Source organism: Argentina anserina, chromosome 2, assembly GCF_933775445.1.
Source record: "Argentina anserina chromosome 2, drPotAnse1.1, whole genome shotgun sequence".
NCBI classification, from domain to species: Eukaryota; Viridiplantae; Streptophyta; class Magnoliopsida; order Rosales; family Rosaceae; genus Argentina; species Argentina anserina.
Window position 1 is genome coordinate 8569236 of NC_065873.1, and position 12232 is coordinate 8581467.

The window sequence follows — 12232 nt, forward strand, 5'->3', positions numbered from 1 at the left end:
TCCAAAAAAAATCGTAAGAATAGATCAAGATTTTGAGTTTCGTCAGTTCTTTTTTGGTCTAATTTCTAGGATTGGTTCACAGTAAAATTGAATACATCATCTTTCAATTATTCAATATGCTTAGTGTCACGGGCCGACTTACTACGCAGCGGAATATGACCCGTGTGGCGCCAAAGTTACTCTTAACCAAGGCTAGCCTAACTCAACATCCATTCCTGATGTCAACTTTCTTTTCTTACTTGTGCGCCTCTCGTGTCATTCTGATCTTTCTCTCTTACATTTCTTTCTTGTGTGGTTCCACCAACGAAAGCTACTCACACATGAGTCTCACAACTCACGACCTATCGATCGCTTCCTTGTGTAATGGTACTCCCACGGCAATCGCCCAACCGATAGACTTCCATGCTATCCGCATACCGATCGCTTCCTCGTGTCATGGTACTCCCATGACACTCGCCAAACCGATAGGCTTTCATGCAATCCCAACTAGTGCCAACTCCTTACTGACAAGCGTTCACCTTGCACCTCGTAGTAGGCGGCATGACAGTATGTCGAGACCTTGATGGTCCTCGCTTCCTTTTATCTGACCGTCCCTTGGAAGCCTGCGCACGTTACTTGCCTCATGAGCATCCATCATCATGCTCACTCTGCATATAGGCATCCTTTGTCCACACTTCACCCTTGGGGAATAATCTCATGGGCAACTCGGCCCCAGGGTGTTAACTTGTTGGGCGAGGCTCGCCTCCACGGCTTGCCTCCCACATATCATCCCGACATCGCATCCGACTTGCCAACATACTCTTTCATAGGCCACTTGCCCGCATATGCCCACTATAGGCTTCCTTCCTTCTAGCATGGTGTCGCCCTTCCGTACTTGCTGGCAACTCTTTCTTTTGGGCAAGGTCGAACCCCTAACCTATGCCCACATCGCTTGACTTCGTGGCCATTGCGCACCACGGGGTTCCGACATGTATTCCTTCAGCCCACAAGTTTGCCCATGCCGCTGGCATAAGGATTGCCCACGTACGAACCTCGTCACCCGCATGGACCCGCAATATCGGCCTACTAGCCAATACTATCCATGAGACTTCTTGACTCATGGAAACGCATGCCGCCATTCTTTGGCGACATCCGCCCGGCTCCTAGGTTCCCCAAGGTCCCCCAGGAGTGACTCGCTTAGTGCCCCATAAGGCCGGCACCGAGAGTGGTGGAGAGTCAGACACCAGGTACCCCCCTATAGAGCATATTGGAGAAAACTAGACTTGGCAGGAGGAAACATTAAATATCCGAGGAGGGGCAACTTCCATAATTAATTCATACAAGCTCATAAAAATATGGCATCAAGTGCATTGAACTCTTTTCGACGTCTCGGACATTTTCCGTGTTCAGACTTTTCCCAAATTTCGAGTGTAAGTGCCTCGAACCTAAAAATTCGTCTTAATTATGAAATTGCCACCTGGACATGCGACTGACAGCCAATCCGCCTGCAAACAGCTCGCATGCTTGTCGCTCAACACCCTCTCTTCGGCATAGCGCCTAGGAAGTGTCACGATGGCACAACCACTTGTGCAGCTCGTGACACCCTCCCCCACTTACAATGTCAATGCCCTTCATTGACAGACGCTTACATTAACCTTCAGTGCAGCGCGTGACACTTAGCTTCGCTTGAGCGGGCACCGTTGGCCTTAAATTAACGTGGGTATTGTTTTTCTTTTTTCTTTCAATTTCAGTTAACATGGGTACGGTATTGTTAGCCTCACGTACTCTCGACTTGGATACTGTCAGGCTCAGTCGCTGGACATGTTAGGCTCACTAAACCTAGCCTAAGAATCATTACCCTTGCTTACATACATACATGGGCATGCACTTGGACTTGGGCACCTAGCTTTAGCTTCAGTTGCTATATATGCTGTCTTGTTGAATCCCTGAATTTAGGTCCCATGTGGCTTTGGTTCATATAATCGGATTCTTCGCAGTTCTCTGCTTCACTGGCTTCTCAGCTAAGTTGACTTCAGGAGGTTCATCAACAATCTCCAAATGGAAAGCGAGACATTTTTCCCTGTACCCTTCGTATCGACGTTGGCTTGGCATCCGGACCTGTTCAAGTACATATAGGTGGTAACATGCTTCTTAATTAATGTACCAAAATCGCACGAAAAAACTAGAGTAACTGTTGTATACGTAGAGACTCTTGAAGTTAATCACTACATATATATATAGATATCAGTGAAAATCTGAAACTAGTTTGTTTCTGAGAACGAGAATGCAACTTTTCACTGTATTATATATACCTAATGTGACTTACTCCTTCATTATTGGTGGTCCGTCTTTAAGCGTAGAGTTGAAGTGCTTACCATTAAGCCTATTCGACCTTTGCCTGCCTGAAGCCATTATAGTGAAGAACACATATACAGTATTGATTACAATACTACTTAAGTATAAATGTATTATAAGTACGTAGTTAGTAGTTTATTTAACAGAATAATGTTATTGGGTCAAATGACAAAAATATTGCAGGATAACCGGTACTTGAGTTCCCGACATATATACTTATCAGTTATCAAGAGGAGTAGAAGCCTGTTATTTCATTAAGAAGCAAGCAATCCATTACCAAAACAAGGGGAATTAAGCTCCCTGCATGTGAATTTTTTTGATATGGTGTGATATGAATCGATTATTGATGAATTGGAGAATGGAAATATGGAAATTAGATAATATGACCGTCCGCAATATCTGAAGTTAAATAATAGTTGCGGCTGTTGCCCATTTCGAAATGGGCAAGAACACTAAGGTCCCCTGTACTGCTGCATTTCTCTGCTACCTTATATATTATGATTAATGTGTGACTTCACTCTCACATGCAGCAGTATGTGGTTCCCTAGATCGATCATAACTGAAGATAATAGGCTAGGCCTTTGATCGACGAGTTCTTGGATTTGAAGCAATCACGGGCCACTCATAGAGCCAATGACCTCAACAACATGTGCCGCCATGCATTGCATTCATACATAATCAAGTCACAAAATCCAAACCCAGGTGGTTTTCTTTCTTCCTATCTCTGCAAAACCAGTGGGCGGTCCATCTGTCAGGTTCTGCATGGGGCCTTCCTTCCAAGTTGGTTTAGCGACTTAACGGGGTCTGATAATGGACTACTCACAAGCACAAGTTTCTACATTTCTTTAACTGAATTAAGTTACATGATTTACCTGGTTTTGAAAATGAAGTAACAAAGTTCCTTGTAAAGAGTAGTAAGTAATTAGCAGTTGTAGTTTAAGTATGTTTCTGATCTGGTAAGTTTATGTATAAAACTTTGATGTTTAACTCAACTTAAAACTTTGTTGCTTAAGTTCAAGTTAAAGTTTGTTATCTAAGCTGAATGTAATTTAAACTCCAAACTCTGAAGCACAGATATATTTTCAATAGAAGAATCTTCTACAATCATTTGAGCGCACTCATCTTTTAACCGAAGTTCCGCGTAAACTATTTGTGACATGAACTGCCAAAATTCAATAAATTCAATTATGTAGAGGACACAATACTAGTTGGAAACTCGTGCAACAAATTCCGTGCTACTCTTCCCTATATAAACACACTAGTTTCTTCGAAAAAAAATAAAAACACACACTAGTTAAACAAACCCACTAAACCAAGTGCATCAGGAAAGCTCCCAGTTTCCTCAAATTCTGCATCCAGTAGAAAAATGGGCATTCGTGTGACAGACATGGTCATTCATGCCAGGCAAATTCTCCGGAGACAGAAGGGCAGGTCTCATTCCATCTCATCTTATTCAGAACCAACATCAACAGCTGCATTGGATGTTCCGAAAGGCTGTTTTGCTGTTTATGTCGGAGAGGAAGACGAGGAGAAGAAGCGATTTGTGATTCCAATATCCTATCTAAGAAAGCCATCGTTCCAAGACTTGTTGAGGGAGGCTGGAGAAGAGTTTGGTTTTGATCCTCCAACGGGTAATGGCGGACTTAGAATACCTTGCAGCGAAAGCCACTTTCTTGATCTCACTTTCTGTTTAGCTAGGTAAAATTGTTGACGCTAGGGTTAATGTTGTGGTGGTCTAGTTGATATGTATGCATGATTGGAAATTCCTTACTTCCATTGACACATTTCAGATCAACCCACTTGACCCGATAGTAGTAGAGTTATTCAGTATTTCAGTTCATATACGAAAATAATGTATCGAGTTCAGTTTTGCAGTGCTACGAGTGCTTCGAGTCCATCAGTGCTTTAAGTAAATATGGAAACAGGGTTCCTAAATGTTAAAGATGATCTCCCATATCATTTGTAAGTAGGCTTCACAGGGTTTAACTATAAGGGATGCCCTCAAACAAGCCCTAGTCATAGATATACGTAAACCTAAAACTAGCAATGCCGTCCATCATAAGAAGTACGAACCACACTTGCGCAGCAAGCAATAACAAAGTCAATAGTTAGCGGTGCCAAGATTTGCAATGGATTATCCAGGGAACTAATTTAAGCATTATGAAAGCACATATCTTTTAAATCAAATGCGGTCAGCAAATGTAAGTGGGTCTGTGTGTATTTGAATATTTGATACATGTTCCACAGAAGCACAAAGATAGAAAATCTCATGCAACAATCACCTGGCAGCAGACTTGTGCTCATGCCATGCTCTCACGCTCAAGCCAAGCGGATTCACGACCAAGAGTAGCATGCCAATATTTAAACAAGTTTATGCCAAGCAAAAATCTACACTATACAAGCTAATACGTATAAAGCAAAAATATATACTTACACAAATTTATGGCAAGCAAAAAATATTTTCAAACATTAAGCATACAAGCACCAATCATACCAAGCTCTCTCTAAGGTCGTGTATCCAACAAAAACCTAACAAGCATATAAAGACAATTTCTTTCAATCCTTTTTTATGCAAGATTGTATATCATTGGCAAGTAAGTGAGAACTACGCCAAGCAAATTCTTATACGTTTATACATAGTAATGTAAATCTACTTCTAGTCGGCCATGAATGGCATATGAGGAAGTCAACAAGCTCAAATCATCACAATACATGGCATAAAAGCTAATATTGAAATCCAAACAAGCAAAGCATACATCAGGCAAGATTATTCCCTTACCAAGCCAATTTCCTTACGAGACAACCAATTTAATCAAAAGACATACATGCATGGAAGATCTGGCAAGAAAATTTGAAAAACTGGATTGGTAAACATTGTTGTGAAAACACTACGAGTTGTTGTCTTGTCGTATGATTGGTATCAAGGGTGTTTCCCTTAATATTATGTGACAACCAACTTTTGTTAAGCCAACGTGCTAGCCTAGTTTCGAGTTTATTCCTACCAAATTTTCTCTATACAGACCCACACCATGTTAGCCAGACCAAATTTTGTCTTCTCTTAAGAATTGAACCAAATTTCAATAACCAAATGCACCCCTCACCAAGTAGCAAATGGTTCAAACCATTTAAACAACCATCATTCCACATTAATACCTTAACATCTCATGCATAAAAATTACAATTAAGGGAACCGCGCCAAGCATATCACTTCGATCTCTCTTTGAAACTCATGCATGAATCCATGCCCAAGCAATCATGTCAAACCCAGGAAAAACAACCAAAGCCATCCTTTTTGGAATAATTATGTAGCTGCTAACTCATGCCTCAAAAACCTAATGCTTTAGAACAAGCCCAAACAAAGTCAAGTCAAGTCAAGATATTTCTTACAATATTAAAGAAAAAGCAAGACCAAGCCACATAAGAAAAAGCAACAAGCTAGGCAAGTTATTGATATGAGTGTCAGTAACATGTCAATTCAAGCGTAGTAAAGGAACTAAAATACCACGCCAATCTATAACACGCTATATCAATCCTTATCAAAGCCGAATTTAATTGGTTACAAGCAATCAAATTTCTCATTCATATTCATATACTATCAATCCATAGTTGTAATTATCGGGCAAAACTCAAATCCCAGCAGCAAGCATGGTATGCTTTACAACCAGAAGAAAAGACCAACTCAATGCTTCAATTTGTATTCAAGATCACACCATTAAAGAATCAAAAGAAAGAATTCTTCATGACAAGATTGTTGAATTGATACTGACCTGTAAATCATGATGTACCGGCAACTAATCAATGTTACAGAAATGATATCCAATCACAGCTATAAATTGAAGATGCCGAAAACCAAAATACACTGCAGCACAGCAGGGATGAACCAAGCTATTATCACTGCCAAATTAGAAGAAGATAGTGAGAAAGACAGAGATACAAACGAAAGAGATGCATGTACCGAGCAATAGAGGATTCTTGTGACCAAGCCTATACAATAATCTTCATCTTGTTCCTTTGCTTAGATGCAAAGACTAATCAGACAAGGCTATAGAGTTATTTTACAATAGGCTTCACGTAAATCATAGGAGCAAAAAGTCGAGCTATTCAAGGAAAGACTATTACCAGTGTCAAATAGATGAAGAAACAAGTCCGCTATATATGACCAAGTGATCACGCTTCGTGCTAGTATGCAACACTCATCTAAGTTTAGGCCTAAAATTTTGGTGTTGATTATTTGGCCCATTCTAGTACTTTCATTGCCCATATAATCAAGGGGACTAATGTTGATGCCTAAAAATTCAAATATCAGGCCTAATGCATTCTTCGAGCCCGATTCATATTTCAACATTAAAAATTTGATCATCATGCCATGCATGTGGACCCAAGCCACATTCATGCATTTGGGGCTTACAAGAATTGGTGTGGGGTAGAAGATAACGGACTCGCATAAGGCCCATTATTAGGTTTAGACTCGTCGGTAATTTTGAGTTTGGGATTAAAATTCATACTCGACGATTTAACTCTTAATACGGGTAAAGAAGAAGAGAAAAAGCCCAAAATCCCATCCCTAAACCCTTCATAACCGATCAAAAAGCAAAGCCCACATAAAATCCCTTAAATAAACATATTCCCAACAACACAACAGAAATCCTGCTTAGTTATCTCAATAACAGATTTTTTGCCATGAAATCTACAAAGATGTTTTACAACTTTTAGACAAAACTCTAATAGCCAAGATGCATTACAATATTTGATACATGTTTTTAACGAAGCTATGCCTTTACCCAACAGTCTAAGTATTTAACTAAGATTCATTTAGCTACTGGGACAATATATATACCTAACGATATTAACCAAAGGGAGCATAATAGGGGAAAGCAAGCTCTCTAGCACCTCATGATTCTTCTCCATGCTTCATCTCCTTAGTCCTTTAGAATCACATCCTCCCTAAATTACCTCAGTTCGAAAGGCCTTCTTTCACAAGCCAAAACCTCCCTAGCACCATTGTTGTGATCTCTTCTTCCAAAACTCATGCATTTTCAGCTCTCATGCCACACACTTCTTGTCAAACCCTTTATGAACAATATATAAGTCTTTTTAGTAACTACAATATAAACCATGCTAGGCCATTGCTGTGAACATGGTGTAGAGGAGCTGTCGGGACGGGCACAACAGCAAGCTTTCTAGGATACATTGTCTTTCGAGGCTTGCTGGGCCTAGTCTTCGCTTACTTAGACAAAGGGTGATCAATTTTAGACTCGGCCACGCTAATATCATTGTCGGACAATCCCGTCAAAAAAACCCTCTTACACTCCCTAAACGGTCATATGAATAGATGCAAGAAATATCCTCATAATATAGAAATAATGAAGGCTAAGGGCCGAAAGATTTTATGTTCTAAGAAAGAGACTAGAGAGTTGGATACCTCGGCTTTGAAAAAAGAAAAGCTCACTAGGTTATGTGTGGAAAATCCCTTGTCGAAAAACAGTAGCGAAAAAATGTGCTTCAGTTGTATATGTCGAAGAATGAGAAATTAAAGAATGAATTGAAGGGGACAAGAGTGTGTCTTACAACGGATACATGGACATCAATTCAAAACATTAAGTATATGGTAGTTACTGTGCATTTTATTGATGATGATTGGGTGTTACATGAAAGAGTCATTAACTTTTGCAAAATTTTGGATCATAAGGGAGAGCCATAGCTAAACTTCTTGAGGATTACTTGTTACAGTAGGGCACATAGAAGATTCTTATCATCACCGTTTATAATGCTTCGGCAAATTATGTTGCAATAAGAGAGCTAATCAAAAGGCTAGATGCATGGAATTGTCCTAATATGGTTTTAAATAGAGGAAAAATATGCATGTGCGGTGTGTAACTCATATCCTGAACTTGATGGTGAATAACGATATGAAACAAATGAATTCATGTATCGAAGCTATCATCAATTTGGTAAAATATGTTAGATCCTCTTCAAAAAGACTTGATATCTTTAAAAAATGTGTTAAGAGAGTGAAGATAGAAAGTAAAGGGCTTGTGGTGTTGGATGTCCCTACTAGGTGGAATTCTACATACTTGATGTTGAAATCGGCTTTGAAATTTTAAAAATCTTTTGAGAGATTGTTCTATGTAGATGATACATCTAATATTTATGCATATTCAATTTGGGTGAACCGAATGCAAAGGAAGAGCCACATGCGACAAATGATTGGAAGAATAGTGAAGAGTATATGGAGTTTTGAGACCATTTTATGAAGTTACATTAAGGGTGTGTTGTTCTAACATTCTTATCATTCATCACACTTTTTATAATTTGCTTCATTTATATGGTGTCTTGCAAGAAGAAGATAAGAAACCAAGTGTACCGATGATGAAGGAGATTGTACCTCCAATGATAGGAAAATATACTAAATATTGGGGTGATTATGATGAGTTGAACCAATATGTGTTTCTTATTCTTGTTCTTAATTCACGGCAAAAGTTTGAGAAACTTATTGATTATTTAGAGTTTGTTTTTGGGGATGATAATCAATACCATAGGGTGGAAAGTGTCACAAAGAGCGTGAATGCTCTTTATAAGACATTTATCATGTGTATGAACAGGAAGAAAAAGAGATTAGAGAGGTTGGAGAGTCCTTACCATCTAATGATATGGTTGACATTTCTTTCAAGGGTCTTACCGAGTTTGAGAGGAAGATGAAATAGAAAGACTTTAAGAGGAAGACAAAGAGAGCCGAGACTATTAATAATGATGTTGATAGATACAATTCGGATACTATGGAAGGAGATGATGAAAATTTCAACTTGTTGAATTGGTGGAGAGTAAATGGGGTTTCTAAATACCCCATATTGGCCCGCATTGTAAAGGACATCCTAACTATTCAAGTGTTTACCATATCTTCAGAATCTTCTTTGAGCACTAGTAGAAGGGTCATTAATCCATATCAAAGCTCTCTAAGTCCAAAAGTTGTGGAAGCCCTAATTTTTACACAAAGTTGGCTTAGAGGTGAAATTATTACTTTGCACCATGTGCCGACTAGTGAGGAGACGGAGATATATGAAGAAGCGGTACAAGATAATAGCTTTTTTTAATTCTTGAATAGATATGACTCATTTGAGTAAATTCTTCTTTAATTTATATTATATGCACATGATCCACATATAGTTTTCTTATCTAACTTAAATTTCTATTTTGTTTTTTGTACATGTAGAAGTTTTGGAGATGCCAAACTTGTCATGTAAGGAAGATGATAACAATGTTATGTTGCCTTCCAAAATGAAGCAAACATTATTGCGAGCATGAGATCATGAGATGTAGTTGTAACTCATCGCCACCCTCTTGTTGTCTCATATTTATTTTCAAGTATGTAGTTTGTAATGTCTAAATTTTAAACAATATACTCTCTTTGTAATTTGTGTTTGTGGACTCCTTAAGTTTGTAACTAATAAGTCTAATATGGGCTATGGACTATGGACTACAAGTTTCAAATTTTGTGTCATTGTCACATTTGTGTGAGTATGATTTATTTTATGGACATTAGTTTGAATCTTTTTTATTGCATACTTAAAACTTATTCAATTATTATTTGTTGGACTTTAGTTTGAGTCTTTTTGAAGATAATATGTGTAGATCACTAGTAGATTGTTCAGTGTTGGGTGTAGGTGATGCAGATAAAATTATGTAAAAGTGATGTAGAAAAAATGCAGAAAAATTAGATTTTTTTTTCTTACAAAAAAAACCGAGACTGGACCGAACCGATGGTTTGGTTCGGTTTCCAATTTGGTTTCCGATTTCGGCCAAAAACCAATCAGAATAGAATTGATCCCATCCCTACACATAATCATGAATTTGGTTTGGGTTAAACAAATTTGTTCTTCTCGCCTGTGATTTAAGAATCACATATAAATTCAAAATTAAGTCAAGTCCAATTTTGAGGAGAGAAATATGTAAATTTAATTTTTGTTCTTTCAATTTTTTAGATTTTGTTATCTTGCTTTTCATTCTCATAAGGTATATTTTCATTTTCAGGTATTGATAACTCTAACAAATTTTGACATATCTATGATGACATCATTGCCACCATGTGTGGAGGTGTTTCGGAAATAACAAGTGCTTGGAATGGAAAAGCAGTCGCTTGGTGATAGTACGGTTGGAACGGACCGAGAAAGGGTGAATCGTATTGGAGAGATTGGTCTAATTGTTGGTAACCAAGCCAAGGTAGGCTAAAAGTTGAGATTGAAATATGTCAGAATTTGTATATGAATATTGTTCTAAAAAATAAAAATAAAAGAAAGATTGAACTATGTCACTAATATTTTAATTTTTTATTTTGATTATTCTCTTATCGTATTCTTATATAATCTTTATCTTTTATGCAGGGAACCATATATTTTTATCTTCATGATTTTGTGAATAAGATTATGCGGACACGACACCTTGCATTGCACCAAATTACAATGTGTGCAACAATAGGTTCAAGAACAAAAAGGGCAAAGTCAGTACTTTACCAAGGCTGGAATGCTTATGGTGAAAAAAAAAACGAGTCATGAAACTAGAATATGCATTTTTAATTTATTATTTTTGTGGGCTGTCCTACACAATGAGTCTTCCCGCGGAAAATGTAATTGTAAGTTTCTCTCTTTAAACTATGAAATTGGCTATGATCAAGATTTGTTGTAGTGGTAGAGCTATTACATCATTGTTCTATCCCATATTCATATTTTGAATTGGGTTTTAATGTTTTAGAAATATCACACATAACGTAAATGCTTTCATTGAAATCGATATATGTTTTCTTTAGCAAAAAGTTGATACGTGATGTCTCAAATCTAAGAGGTCATATGATCTTTCATAAATTGCTACGTCTGAATTGAAAAAAAATTTGCATATTCAAAGCCTACATTGAAATGTGTGTACGATCATTTCTCATATATAAGATATTGTTCAATTTTGTCTAAAAAAAGGTTTAGTGCAAGTTTAAAGGAAAAAAGTAAGAGTCTATTAATTCTGATTCGATATGTTCATTATATATATTTCGCTCACAAATATTTTTTAAATGACATAATATAATATTTAAAAACTATATCTCAAACTTTGGACCAGTCATCAATCCTCAATGCAATTAATAAGGAAAGCTAAATCCCAATTAGAATTTGAGATGCTTAACTTCATTATATACTACTTAACTTCTCTGCAAGCTGTTCTATATCAAGGTTGCATCTGAATTATATAAGTGCTTGTACGAATGTGATAAAAGTTAAAAAAAAATCATATGTATTCGGTGATTATTGTTACGGAAGATGGTATTGAAATCGTCTTTACTAGCACAATACTAGAACTGTATATCCAGAACTATAATGAAGTGTTAGATTTTCTGAACCACAAAACAATTCCTTTTAAAGGATTAGAGAGATCTGCAATGTTCTTGTTCTACAAGGCTAATAATTGGGCAGTTTTCAGCTGTGAAAACTAAACTAAGGTATGCATACTCGTAATTCTCATAATTGAATAAAACTTTATTTTTTCCATTATTATTTTTAATTTCAAAGCTTCAACCTTATATGAGCTTATATATTTTTATTTAATTTGTAAGAATCGCAAAGATATTGTAATATTATTGAAGTTGTCCATCCGTTTACTAACTTAGTAAGCGAATGATACATATAAAGAGTAATTTTTGACACGAATGTAGACTGCGTCGGATTTATTGCGGCACACGCTTGTGTTTCTCCATCGAAGCACCTCTGTTTTACTACTTCTCTGAATAATTTCCGGTGGATGAAGATTAAGAACAAGATTGTTTTTATATCTCCACAGTCATTGGAAATTCAGACGTCTCTTAGGATCTCTCTAGATCTTAGGGTTTCCCACTCTCTAGAGTTTATGAGGTCGCTTAGAG

The 12232-nt window shown here is 37.3% G+C and overlaps 1 protein-coding gene across 1 annotated transcript; it reads left to right on the plus strand.

The window, feature by feature from the left end:
• Nucleotides 1-3700: 3700 nt before the first annotated feature.
• LOC126783924 (auxin-induced protein 15A-like) lies at nucleotides 3701-4036 on the plus strand. Its single transcript, XM_050509456.1, has one exon. It carries the CDS (start codon nucleotides 3701-3703, stop codon nucleotides 4034-4036), a length of 336 nt encoding a protein of 111 aa, XP_050365413.1.
• The last annotated feature ends 8196 nt before the right edge of the window (nucleotides 4037-12232 follow it).